The sequence below is a fragment of the Oratosquilla oratoria genome, chromosome 10 (genome assembly GCF_046742065.1).
Source record: "Oratosquilla oratoria isolate Oo_2021 chromosome 10, ASM4674206v1, whole genome shotgun sequence".
Lineage (NCBI taxonomy): Eukaryota > Metazoa > Arthropoda > Malacostraca > Stomatopoda > Squillidae > Oratosquilla > Oratosquilla oratoria.
The window spans coordinates 73,850,284-73,865,283 of record NC_134786.1 but is presented as its reverse complement, the minus strand read 5'-3'; the positions used below and the strand labels follow the sequence as shown (position 1 = coordinate 73,865,283).

Below are 15,000 nucleotides of genomic sequence, written 5' to 3'. Positions count from 1 at the left end.
CCCTGCCCCCCCAGAGGCTACTGCCCTGGTATATATGTAAATATGTATGTATGCATGTATGTGTGTACATATGTGTGTACTTATATGTATGTGTGTATGTATTATGTACGGGTGTATGCACAGTTGCACACCTTTGTGCATGTGAGAAAATGAGACGAACCCACCGGCTGTTGATGATTAATTAAACTCAAGAAATTACATTTAAATTCTCGCCTACCTTCAAATGACCTCCATAACCCTCCCACAGCACATCTGGCGGTGTACGGTCTGCCTGGCTGACTGGCATCTCTCCTTGCCAAACGGGGCTGTCATAAGGAGTGTCAGCAACTTACGAAACTTATTTAATTTTCTGCACTCAGGTACATTTACATACATATATACATACATACACATACACAAATATACACATACACACATACATTTACATATGCATACGTACACAAGCATACGTACGTACACACACACACACACACACACACACACACACACACACACACGTGAAACCACATCGTAGATAGATCTGACTTTAATCCCCCGTCCCTGCCCCTCCCCAATGTTGTGCCCCCTCCCCCTCCTCATTGTGGGTGCATATATATATATATATATATATATATATATATATATATATATATATGCATATATATATATATACATTTATATAAAAATATATACATATATATATACATATATATACACATATATATACATATATATATACAGTATACACACACAAACACACACACACACGCACACACACACACACACACACACACGTGAAACCACATTGTAGATAAATCTGACTTTAATCCCCCGTCCCTGCCCCTTCCCAATGTTGTGCCCCCTCCCCCTCCCCATTGTGGGTGCATATATATATATATATATATATATATATATATATATATATATATATATATATATATATATATACACATATATATGAATAAAGACATATATATACATATATATATACAGTATATTTATAAATATATATATATATATATATATATATATATATATATATACATATATACATATATATATATATATACATGAAAGGCGTCATCATAAATCTAAAGCTTTCAACCCCAAGTTCTATTTCCCCGGTGGTACATTTCTCATTTAAAAAATATCACGGTTCTAGTCACTGCTCTTGCATATGTGTTTGTATGTTGGAGTGTATATCTAGGAATAAGTTTTCCTATGCATATCAGAGAGGGTCAAAATAAAAATGAAAATACTAACTAAAGAAGAAATCACCAAAGAGAAGACGAAAAACAATCCAATTCAAAATTCATCTCCCGAGGAAAAGAGGCAACTTTCCATACATACGTACATACATACATACATATATAATATATATATATATATATGTATATATATATATATATATATACATATATATATATATATATACATACATACATACATACATATACCAAGGCTTTTTCCCCCTTACAAGGGAGGTAGCCAAAAAGGAAAAGGCATAAAATCATTCCCACCCATTCCATCCCTGAATACATTCCACACCCCTCCACCCTCCCTCTTATCTTAGCACCTCCTGGATGACGGGTCATCCCTGCACCTTGCCCACTGCCCTGGGTCAGAAGCAGTGTCGCAAGACACAGCACATCCACAGCAAGGCCGCTTCATTAAATTGGCGATCCCCCCCTCTCCGTCCCCCCATGCATAAAAGGAGAAGACGGGGAGAAATCCCTTCGGGCTGCGTCAAATTTTGCTCACACATACTACCTCACCCTCATCCCTCCGCCCATTCCACCTCATACATCACAACATCATCCCTATACAGTACAACCATTCTCCATTCACCCCTGTCTTCTGTCCTCTCCTGTCCTTCCTCAACAGACATTCCCCTCTTCCCCAAAGCCCCCTTCACCCCATCCATCCACCTCATCCTAGGACGTCCCCTCATGTTCACTCCCTCCACATCTGCCTTCCATACCTCTTTTACTAGTCTTTCTTCACTCATTCTTTCCATGTGTCCAAACCATCCTAATACTCTTTCATCAACCCTATCTCCCAACTCCCTTTCCACCCCTGTTCTCCTCCTCACCTCCTCATTTCTCACTTTATCTAGCCTAGTAACCCCCCATCATACTTCTCAGACACCTCATCTCAAACACATTCAAACTCCTTCTCTCTTCCTCTCTTATGTTCCATGTTTCTGCCCCATACAGTGCTGTTGGCACAATCACTCCTTCATACAGTCTCCTCTTAGCATCCATTCCCAAATGTCTATTCCTCATTTCACTCTTCAATCCACCAAGGCATTTACTCGCTTCTCTCAATCTACATTCTACCTCCACCTTCACTCCACCTTTTCCTGCCACATTTGCACCCAAGTATCTAAAACTATCCACTTCCTCCAGTCGCTCTCCCTTAATGCTCACTTCCAGTCTACTGCCACTTTCATCCCTTGTGCATCTCATCACCTTACTTTTACCCACATTTATCTTCAGCTTTCTTCTATCACATACTCTCCCAAACTCTGTCACCAACTTCCTCAGTCCCTCCTCCGATCCTGCCCCCATGTGGTGGGGGAAAAGAATATTGCCACCAATATTGCCACTTGGATCGTAAGAGGCGAGAAGAAAGGGACGGGGAGTGGGACTAGGCATTCTTCTCTTTGTAGCCCCACAGGGGACATCCCTAAACGAAAAAGTAAAGGCATAAGAGGGTCTGGGAGTTTTCGGAACAGCACCCTAAGGTTTGGGTCTATATATGTATGTATATATATATATATATATATTTTTTTTTTTTTTTTTTTTTTTTTTTTTTTTTTCTTGTAACCACGAGGAAAATTAAAGTTCGGAATACTACATACGGCCAGGAAGTCCTATGTTGATTCTTCCCCAAAAGATCCTTTTAATAAAAAGAATCTTTTGGTTCTTCCCTCTCATCCTAATTTGGTAAAACTCCCTCGTGTCCTTAAGGTTTTTAATGTTAATGTTGTGTTTAAGAACCATACAATCAAAGAACTACTTATCAAGAATTCACCGGATAATTCGGCGGGTTGTGTCTACTCTATCCCTTGCAAGAATTGTAATTCTTGTTACATTGGTCAAACTGGCAAGGAATTAAAACTTAGATTGAACCAGCATAAGTATAGTGTCCGTACTGGCCTTTCTTCAAGTGGGATTTTTGCTCACATTAGAAACTACAATCACTGTATTGATTGGGACAATTCCCAAGAAATTGTTTCAAGTAATTCTTATTTGATAAGGAATATAATTGAATCGTGTCTCATTAAAAAAACTTTTAATGAAAATCTCAATTTAAGCACTGGTCTTTTTAAACTAGATAATTTTGTTATTAACCAAATTGTAGGACAATGTCCCAAAGCTCCGCCTTAGCCATCTTGTGTGACCTTTTTTCACCTGTGTCAACTGTCACCCATTTTTATTTATTTATTCTTGTTATTATTATTTTCTATTATATATATATATATGCGTGTGCATGCGTGCACATATATATGTATGTATGTATATGTATATATTTATTATTATTTCTATTTTTGTTTCTTTGTAAGACAATCCTTATGTATTTATGTTGAATCACATGTGTCAATTGTCACCCTTCTTATTTCTTGTTATTTTCATTTATATTTTGTTTCTTTGTAGGACATTTCTTATGTATTTATGTTGAATGTCCTTTTATCACCTTGTCAATTGTCATCCTTATGTATTTATGCTGAGTGACATTTTATCACCTGTTTCAATTGTCACCCATTTTATTTATTGTTTTTATTTATATTTTTGTTTCTTTGTAAGATAATCCTTACGTATTTACGTTGAGTGACCTCTCCTGTTTTCTATACTATTGTATTTAAGTTATACTTTGTTGTGACACTATGTACTTTGAAAATGTCTTAATAGACGAAAACGTTCAGTATTCCGATCTTTAATTTCCTCGTGGTTACAAGCAAAAATCTTTATTCACGTGTTTTATGTGATTACTGTTGCATATATATATATATATATACATATACATATACATATACATATACATATACATATATATACATATATACATTTTTAGAAGCTCCGCCGTGGGATACGAACCCTGACCCGTGCGTCGAATATCACGAGGTCAAGACGTTAGCAACTATGCTACATGGTGATGGTTCAAAAGGACTGTACTAGTCCCCGACCACGCTTCACGTAACATTGGAAGATCTAATCTCAATTTCATCTAATCCCGTATTAGGCGAGCCTTCCGACAAGTTGTGTATGTTTCTTATGACAGATTGAACATTTTTAGAAGCTCCGCCGTGGGATACGAACCCTGGCCCGTGCGTCGAATATCACGAGGTCAAGACGTTAGCAACTATGCTACATGGTGATGGTTCAAAAGGACTGTACTAGTCCCCGACCACGCTTCACGTAACATTGGAAGATCTAATCTCAATTTCATCTAATCCCGTATTAGGCGAGCCTTCCGACAAGTTGTGTATGTTTCTTATGACAGATTGAACATTTTTAGAAGCTCCGCCGTGGGATACGAACCCTGACCCGTGCGTCGAATATCACGAGGTCAAGACGTTAGCAACTATGCTACATGGTGATGGTTCAAAAGGACTGTACTAGTCCCCGACCACGCTTCACGTAACATTGGAAGATCTAATCTCAATTTCATCTAATCCCGTATTAGGCGAGCCTTCCGACAAGTTGTGTATGTTTCTTATGACAGATTGAACATTTTTAGATGGTCGGGGACTAGTACAGTCCTTTTGAACCATCACCATGTAGCATAGTTGCTAACGTCTTGACCTCGTGATATTCGACGCACGGGTCAGGGTTCGTATCCCACGGCGGAGCTTCTAAAAATGTTCAATCTGTCATAAGAAACATACACAACTTGTCGGAAGGCTCGCCTAATACGGGATTAGATGAAATTGAGATTAGATCTTCCAATGTTACGTGAAGCGTGGTCGGGGACTAGTACAGTCCTTTTGAACCATCACCATGTAGCATAGTTGCTAACGTCTTGACCTCGTGATATTCGACGCACGGGTCAGGGTTCGTATCCCACGGCGGAGCTTCTAAAAATGTTCAATCTGTCATAAGAAACATACACAACTTGTCGGAAGGCTCGCCTAATACGGGATTAGATGAAATTGAGATTAGATCTTCCAATGTTACGTGAAGCGTGGTCGGGGACTAGTACAGTCCTTTTGAACCATCACCATGTAGCATAGTTGCTAACGTCTTGACCTCGTGATATTCGACGCACGGGTCAGGGTTCGTATCCCACGGCGGAGCTTCTAAAAATGTTCAATCTGTCATAAGAAACATACACAACTTGTCGGAAGGCTCGCCTAATACGGGATTAGATGAAATTGAGATTAGATCTTCCAATGTTACGTGAAGCGTGGTCGGGGACTAGTACAGTCCTTTTGAACCATCACCATGTAGCATAGTTGCTAACGTCTTGACCTCGTGATATTCGACGCACGGGTCAGGGTTCGTATCCCACGGCGGAGCTTCTAAAAATGTTCAATCTGTCATAAGAAACATACATACATATATATATATATATATATATATATATATATATATATATATACATATATATATATATATATATATATATATATATATGATGAAGGTGGAAAAAGAAGTCACGGGTCTAGTTCCGAGTTACTGAGTTTATTCCTGACCGGTTTCGCTCTATGCTTCTGAAGAAGCATAGAGCGAAACCGGTCAGGAATAAACTCAGTAACTCGGAACTAGACCCGTGACTTCTTTTTCCACCTTCATCAACTTGTCACAATGTACCAACATATATATTATATATATATATATATATATATATATTTTTTTTTTTTTTTTTTTTTTTTTTTTTTTTTTTTTTTAAGAACACTAACAAAAAGGCAGGAAAATAATAATGGCATGGGAAGTGTTCAATAGCCTCCTATTGGAAGAAATGAAATTTCATTTTGCTTAAATCTGGGAAAAGATAATTGCACAGAAGAGAAATGAGGAAATTCAATGAGCTTTTTGTGACGTCGTCACCTTGACAGAAGCTATACAGAGAAGAGACAGAACAGCGATGCTGCGGCAGACAGGAAAAGGCTACAGAATCCTTAGAGATTCCTTAGAAAAATACACACACACACATATATATATTATATATATGTGTGTTTGTGTGTACATATATATAATTTATTTATTCATTATATATATATATATATATATATATATATGTATATATACACATTTATCAACCACAATTCACTTTAATTCTAAGCCATCAACATCGAGAGACTCGAGGAGGCATACATGCAGAAATTGATACGTGGTACAGCAAAGGAATAGAACCCATCAAGAGAGATATAAGTTGAACGCAAATTCTCTTATATGTTTGTGTGCTCGAGTTACACATACACGAAATTTTGCGTTCAACCCATCTCCGCCATGATAGTACAATTGGTAAGTATGCAACGCGGGAAAGTATTTGTACAACACTGAATGGGTCCCAGTGAACAGATTTACATTTATCAACCACAATTCACTTTAATTTTCGTTGCATACTTACCAATTGTACTATCATGGCGGAGGTGGATTGAACGCAAAAATTCGTGTATGTATAAAATAAGAGTACAGTAATTGTGTAACATTTAACAGATGTTTTTGTTATGTTGCAAGAGTGGGACAAAATTTATAGGCAGCAGAGAAGGCTAACCTTAAGGGAGTTTACAAAAGCTTTAAACTGTTTCTCAAGGTGGTAGAGAATTAAGAAACCCTAAGATATTCCATGGACATGTAAGGAAAGATGAAGAGTAGTTAAGGCACCTGAGTTGGATGGGTGTCTTGCAGAGTGTCTAAAAAAGGGAGGTACATTGATGGTGGACTTGCTGGTGATATTGTTTAATGTTAGTCAAAAAGAGGGTAGAGTGCCAGAGGAAAAGAGGAATGCCTGTATAGTACTGCTTTACAAGGGAATAGGGTACAAGTGTGAGTGTAGTGGTTTCAGAGGGATCAGTTTGTTGGGTGTAATTGAAGGCTTAAGGGAGGGTTTTGATGGAGAGGAACAGAGGGAGTAATTGGTGAGGAACAGTATGGTTTTAGGACAGGTAGGGGTTGTGTGGATCAGATTTTGTGGTAAGGCAGACATGTGAGAAGGTTTTAGGAAAAGGTAAGGATGTTTTTTGGGCCTTTATATATTTGGAAAAGGCTGATGACAAGGTAGACAGGAAGGCATCGTGGGAGGTATTGCAGATATATGGGATAGGAGGAAAGCTGTTATGAGCATTCAAGAGTTTTTACAATAGTAGTAGAGCCTGTGTTAGAATTAGGAGAGCGAGTGGTTTGAGGTAAACGAGGGACTTCGCCAGGGATATGTCATGTCACCATGGCTGTTCAATTTATACATGGATAGGGTGGTGCAAGAAGTAAATGCAAGGGTAATGGGCAGGGGATTGGAGATGACTAAAGAAAATGGAGAAAAATGTAAGATAAGCCAGTTGTTTGCTGATGACAATGCACTTGTAACAGGATCAGAGGAAGGATTAAGGAAATTAGGGAAGGTGTGTGAAAAAGATAAATGTTGGTAAAAGCAAGATGGTGAGATGTGCAAGGAGAGGATGGCAGCAAATTAGTTATATGTCAATTTATTATCATTTACTATTTATCTGTTTGTTTATTATCTAACTATACCTATGTATTTATTTATGTATTTTACTTATTATTTACATTATTATATTTTTTATTATTCATTTATTATTATTATGATTTTTTTCCGCATCCGACCTAGATATGGACCAAAAGGTCTCCTGCCGGCATGCACCGCCTTTGTAATCCTTTGTAATCCTTTGTATATAAAAATTCGTGTATGTATATGTAACTCGAGCATACAAATATATACGAAAAGTTGCGCTCATTTTATATTTCTCTTGATGGCGCAGTCGGTTAAGTCACTGTCACTTGTTACGTGCTAGCGGAGGTTTGAATTCTTAGCTGTACCACGTATCAAATTCTGCATGTATGCCTCCTCGAGTTTCTCGATGTTGATGGCTTAGAACTAAAATGAATTGTGGTTGATGTAGAATTGAAGTGAATTGTGGTTGATAAATGTAATTTGTTCACTGAGACCCATTCAGTGTTGTACATCTATATATACATATATATACATACATACAATAAACATATATTATATCTATACATATATACAGTATATATATATATATATATATATATATATATATATATATATATATATATATATATATATATATTCTGAGACATTTTGACAAGTTGAGAAAGGTGGAAGAAGTCTCGGGTTTAAATCTGAGTTCCGAGTTTATTCCTGACCGGTTTCCCTTTACTCTTCTTCAGAAAAAGCGTAAAGCGAAACCGATCAAGAATTATATCGGAACCCGTGACTTCTTCCACCTTTCTCTTATACATATATATATATATATATATATATATTTATATATATATATATATATATATATATATATATATACATATATATATATAATATATATATACATATATATATGTATATATATACATATATGTACAAATATATATATATATATATATGTATATATATACATATATATATATATATACTTATGTATATATACACATTTATACATATACACATATATACACCTATATATATATATGTATATTAATATATATATATATATATATATATATATGTGTGTGTGTGTGTGTGTGTGTGTGTGTGTGTGTGTGTGTGTGTGTGTAATATATATATATATATAATATATATATATATATATATATATATATAAATATATATATATATATATATATATATATATATATATATATATATATATATATATATATATATATATATATTAGTCTACATAATCTGCATCCTTAACCATATACACATGGAGAGGTATGCAAAATCATGCACATACTCTTCATCACTGAAATGAAAACAATCAAATGCAAAGTATGCACGCTGAATAGTTATGTCCTGGATGCTTACCATCCCATGGCGCTGTACAGGTGCGTATGTAAACACAAGACGATCATTTTATCTTACCCTCATACCCCCAACGACTGCATGCCACATTGCCCATCACTTGTGGCCACACTTACACTTAACAGACGCAACAACGACTTGTGTTTGTTTACATCACGCGATGAACGGCACATATGTTACTGGATATTAATATTTCTGGTTTCTCTCACTTATTTTGTGGGAGCAGGGCACTCCCCTCGGTTATTGCCTCCATAACAAATCAGTGCACTCGGAAATGTAACATTTACTGTCACGTTAACCTTTTCTATAATGGATCAGAATCACCCCGGTTTATAAAACTTACTAGAGCGATTATTAAATTGTTTCAGTCGATCACGAAATCTGTCGACAGACAGAGGGGAATTTCCTAGCTGAATCGTACGTTTGACTGTCGAGTTTGTTTAGTTGGCGACATAGGTATGCCAGATACTTCTAGACGTTTTAATTAGAAAGCTAATATTTATGCAATTTTCTTGTGTCCTCTAAAAGAATATATAAATGGTTGCATAGATTATTATTCTATGTATCATAAATCTATTCTTTTGGTTGATAGTTGTAAAAATAATACTTAAACCTAGTATTCTTAGCAACCTTGCGCCCTCGGAACATCAATATGGCCGCAGTTGCGCAGATCAATTAATAGCGAAACATGGGCAACGAAGGACCGGCACCAAGTGGAAGACCTGCAACATTTATCATGAACAAATGTAAACCTTTCGACAAGAGAAATTGGTACAGGTATATGCAAACAAACCATAAGTCATTTCCACATACGTTTGCATAATACAATACGCTAGAACTTGATGAATCATTTGAACCTCGTTTGTAACATTTCATATACATAACCAAGAATTAATATAATTATCAAATATCTTCTTAGCAATTCCGCAATTACTTCAAACACATTTTTTTTTCATTTAATAATCACTGGTGTGAATGCGTATAGTATGACCTTGGCATACTTCATATAAGGACTTTGCGTATCAGTTTCGTCTTGAGCTGAGGAATACCCAACAAGACAGCTGGCCCGACATGTCTATGAACACAGCCATGCAGCGGTGGTTGGAGAGCCATGGAGGTGGTTATGACGGTGGTTCTTAGTGACAAAACGCATGAGAAGAAACATGTACAATGTGGAGTTAATATTTGTGCGTACACAAATTTTCTCGCTTCTGTATGTAACTACGTTACGGAGTTCAAAATTCTGTCTAGCTTACGCAGCTGTAAAACAACCTATGAGAAAAATAATTATCCCTTTCGCGAATATATTGGTTTTCCTCGGATTAATAAAATCGCTTGGCGATGGCCAAGATAAGCAGAAGGAAATATAGACGCCAATAGTAAGGTTTTATCCACATAAATCTAGGAGCGAGGGCAGATTGGGAGTCACTGTATGTACGAGTTAATATAATATGTCTGTTTATCATGTGCATTCATTTTCCCATGAAAAATTAGAAGCATGAGTAGTATGTGTATGTTGCCAAGGCAACGATGACATCTCAGAGCCGTTTCACACCTACTCGATTCTCGCCAACGTTTGTAAGTTCGAGTAGAAACGACATCAGTTACTTTTTTTTCGAATCTCCAAATGTCAGCATAGATTTGCATCACGTATTGAGAAACTGAATGACGAATTAAGAGAAGCTAGAACAATAAGAATATTGAACTCATTGTTAAATCCCCTAGGGAAAGTCTAGAATGATGTCAAGGATGTCTTTTTCAAGTAAATCAAATCCACATCAACTGACGCGAATCGGACCATTGCGAAGTAGGTGTCACAGTGACTCGCAGTGGTGTTGGATGGATGAGGGAAGTGCAGAGGTTATCAGTTGCCCTTTCCTTCTAGAGTGGGTGGGAGAAGAGAGGAAGGGGTTCCCTCATGGCATCGAATGTTTACTGAGGTATTCTGTCGCAATGCATTTCACCTCCAGAATCTTATTTAGATGTTTTGGAATCACATATTTTTACAGCTGATGTCACCAGTAGCCAGCTGCATCAGTCTATGTTTTCAGATTAACTAATAATGATTCTGTCAAGTGAAAAATAAATGAATCAGTAAATCATGGTTAGACCTAGGTATGTTAGATATAAAGATAATATATATCTGTATATATATATATATATATATATATATATATATATATATATATATATATATATATATATATATATATATATATTTTTTTTGTGTGTGTGTGTGTGTGTGTGTGTGTGTGTGTGTGTGTGTGTGTGTGTGTGTGTGTGTGTGTGTGTGTGTGTTATTACTATCACCATGTGATCCATATAAAATATATATATATATATATATATATATATATATATATATATATATATATATATATATATATATATATATATATATATATATATATATATATATATATTCAATATGTGGGATCCATATTGTAAAGGAGAAGCGTAAACACCAAACTCAAAGTGGGAAGTTTAATGCACGACGTATGGGCCCTAGTCCTAGGACTGTTTTCAGAAGTGTGATGAGGTACCTGTATGTTCTTGTACCGGAGTGATGCACAGAGACAACTCGAAGAAGATTATTCCTAGAAGCGTAGACGACAAAAAAAGGTCAGCGTAAACAGGGGCATAACTTAAATCCAATCTACCTGGGCACAAGGAACACGACGACAAACTCAACATAGTGTGTAATCAGTATTTACATTTTGAATAAGAGAACACAAAGTGTACAAAGATCACAAACCTGTGTGTCACACACCCCTATTTATATGTTTTAAGGTAGAGTGGTAGAGTGGCCAGAACAGGGGAAGTTACGAACAAGTTTACATTAAGATAGTCATTTTACATATCTCTAGAATGGTGGTTTTGAATGAAACCATCTCTTCTTTCATATGAGTTTTGTTTATGCTTTTACTTTAATTGACAATGAATTTGAGTAGCGTTAGTGTGCGGGATGTGGGAGGCTGGACTTAGATATTTAGATACAGACCCTATATATGATTATATATGTAAATAGAAACAAAGTTAAGCAACTGTCTGTGCAAGGTTGTGACCAATTGTCTGACGTGAATGAGCATAAGGCGTATGTTTACGTGCGTACAAAGTTGAGCTGATCTTGTGTGTGAGCATGGCAGGTTTAGTATATTTTTGTTATCGTATGTGTATTTTTTTATTTATTTTATATTTGTTTTGTATTCATTTTTATTTTTGTGAATTTAAGAATGTGTGTGAAGACTTTTGTGAACAGTTGTCTGAGTAAAGTTGGTGACCAGTTGTTTGGGACTCGCTGACATAATTTGTATCTTTCTTTTTAGTTGTTGAAAAAGTGTGTATTTTTATTGTATTTGTTCTTTTTGAATTTCAAGAATGTGAAAACCATTGTGAATAATTGCCTATGTAAGGTTGTGACTGATTGTCTGGTTCCTGTAGCCACTGGAAGAGGGGGGGGGAGCCCGGGTAGTTTCCCAGTTCCAACAACGGCCAATATAATGAGCTCTTTGATCACTGTACCTCATAATAATGATAATAATAATTATCAAGTTGTATGTACACCCGCTTAGAGGCAACAAACCCCTACGCGTAGCATACACACACAAGCACATCGCAAACATAAACACGACTACATGCACAAACATCTACATAAAAATTTCCTTCTACTGAAATTATTTTCATTTCTTTCTATCCTACTGCATCTTCTTATTTCAGTTTACCTACCACTAAGAATACATATATATATTTCCATATATATATATATATATATATATATATATATATATATATATATATATTTTTTTTTTTTTTTTTTTTTTTTTTTTTTTTTTTTTTTTTTTTTGTCCCTAATCCCTTTCTAACTTTGCTGGTTGAGGTTAAGATGAATAAATATCCCTAAAGTAACCTCAAGGTTACATACATTGATTCCACCCTCCAACTCCAAGTCTCCTGCCCACCCCTCCTAAGTCACGACCCCACGAAATAAATATCCCTAAAATCGCCCGATGGCAATAGCCCTATTTTATACACAACTATCTTTCCATCTTCATATAGACATCTCTTCCCTTCCTACAACTACCGATCCCGCACGAGCGGATGGTCTGTCTTAGGCAGGGCCGTTTCTAGCTTTCTGGAAGCCCTAGGCAAAATGCTGTCTGGGGGGGTCCTAGATAGATAGATATGAGTGTACTTCATTTATCCCCGAGGGGTTTGTCAAACTGTGATGAAGAAATTCCTAGCCCTTTAGATGGTCTACTAAGATGCAAGAAACTTTTACACTTCACATTCATTCATTTCACATTTATTTCAAAGTGCAAAGATAATAAAAAACAACACCTAAAATAATGCTTAATCAATATCGCAGTCACACACCAGAAAAACTAATAATTCACATTATTCAATAACATTGTATTGTCCTCAAAATGTCTTCTTGGCTGTTTTACTCTCAAAGTCATCAATGATCTCCTCACATGACACTTGCTTGCCCACCTCATGGTTGATGCTGATTATTGCAAGACCAGTGAGTCGATCCTGTCCCATGGAAGGCCTTAGATAGGTCTTGATGAGCTCCAGGTTCGAGAGGCTCTTCTCTGCTGAGGCCACAGTCACAGGGAGAGTGCAGGCGATTCTCACGGCAACCCACATATTGGGAGACAGTTCCTCCAATTTTTTTTTTTTTTTTTTTTTTTTTTTTTTTTTTTTTTTTTTTTTTTTTTTTTTTTTTTTTTTTTTTTTTTTTAAAAGGTGAGAAGCTCAAGAGCAGTCATGTCATCTGAGGGTAAACTTGGCAAGCTTTTTACTTCCACAACCAGTTCCTCTTCATCAGTGTCACTAACATTTCCAGTGCATAATGTCATGGAGAGGTTGTCACACTGGTTGCTCAATGCATGATCACCCAGTTTTTGAAAATTGAGCAGCACTCCAAACCTGTCTCTCACTTCACCCAGTGTTTCAAACCTATCAGTTAAGGATTGAATGGCTGTGTCAACAATATCATTAAAGAATGTTGCTTCTAGCCTCTTCGTGGCATCTACAATGGGCTCATCTGGAGCTTCGTAAGCAAAGTGGTTTTTTTGTGCTTCTTAATCTTTTCTCTTTGAGTACAGCCTCTACATTCATATCCTCACACATGTCTTTAGCAGAGGCCTGAGCTGAAGCGAAGCAAGTTCTTCTGTAGCTAGTCAGAGATGATTTTGCTTTAGTGAGAAGGTCAACTGCCACCTCAAACTGCATTTTGAGAGACTGCAGGAGCTTGCTGACATGGTTCACATGAGTGTAGAATGTCATACCATACGACTGTGCAAATGAGAAATCGGTATGACCTCACCTCTTCTGCCAAACTTTGGGCTTCAACCTTGGTTAGAGGATCCATCACTTCGCTAATCTTCAGCAAAGCTTCCCTTATATTAGAGACCTGGTGCCGCACAGCCTCTATGCTGTTAATACGGCTCTCCCACCTTGTGTCACTCCAAGTCTTGAGTGCAACAATGACATGATCCCTTAAGATTGCCCATCTTTGTGGTGATGCTGAAAAAATGCTGTACAGTTTCTGTCCATTGCCGAAATAGCTGGTGGCATCTGTTGAAGCTGTTGCTGCATCAGATACCACCAATATTTTCCCACTGATTGAGGCAATAATTTCATTTTGGATGATATTTCCAAGATGGCTGGAATGACTGTACTGGCCACTCTCAACACGCTCAATGGGCTGCTTCATGACAGGATCAAATTTAGCAAGCAGCTCTACCTCTTTTTAAAAATCCCCATTATTTTGCTGGTGTAACGTGTTTGATAAACCTCTAAATGCAAGATTCCTCTCAGTTAGAGATTGGATGATGGAGATTAAGCGGGTCAGGACATCTCTCCAGCGCCTCTTTTCAGCCTCCAATAGTGTCCTTTCAGCTTGGTCTATTGTCTTCCCAATTTACAAATGGAGCTGTAAATCTATCCAGGTCGCCATGTGTGACGTGTGTTCTGGACTGCTTTCACGACTTTTCAAAAATACACCTA

General features: G+C 36.7%; 2 protein-coding genes across 3 annotated transcripts in view; both read right to left on the bottom strand.

The window, feature by feature from the left end:
• Positions 1–9,395, bottom strand: part of Gbeta5 (guanine nucleotide-binding protein subunit beta-5) — a 69,706-nt gene extending 60,311 nt beyond the window's left edge. The window contains exon 1 of one of the 2 annotated variants that reach the window (XM_076192065.1): positions 9,332–9,395. The gene's annotated coding sequence lies outside the window, so the exon portion shown is untranslated. Of the gene's footprint in view, positions 1–9,104; positions 9,312–9,331 lie in introns of those variants that run through there. The other variant, XM_076192066.1, reaches the window with a different exon arrangement.
• A 4,332-nt stretch (positions 9,396–13,727) lies between these two features.
• Positions 13,728–14,707, bottom strand: LOC143028971 (uncharacterized). The gene is made up of 2 exons (XM_076191321.1): positions 14,251–14,707; positions 13,728–14,041 (listed from the first exon to the last, which is right to left on the bottom strand). Exons 1-2 carry the CDS (start codon positions 14,705–14,707, stop codon positions 13,728–13,730), a joined length of 771 nt encoding a protein of 256 aa, XP_076047436.1.
• Positions 14,708–15,000: the final 293 nt, after the last annotated feature.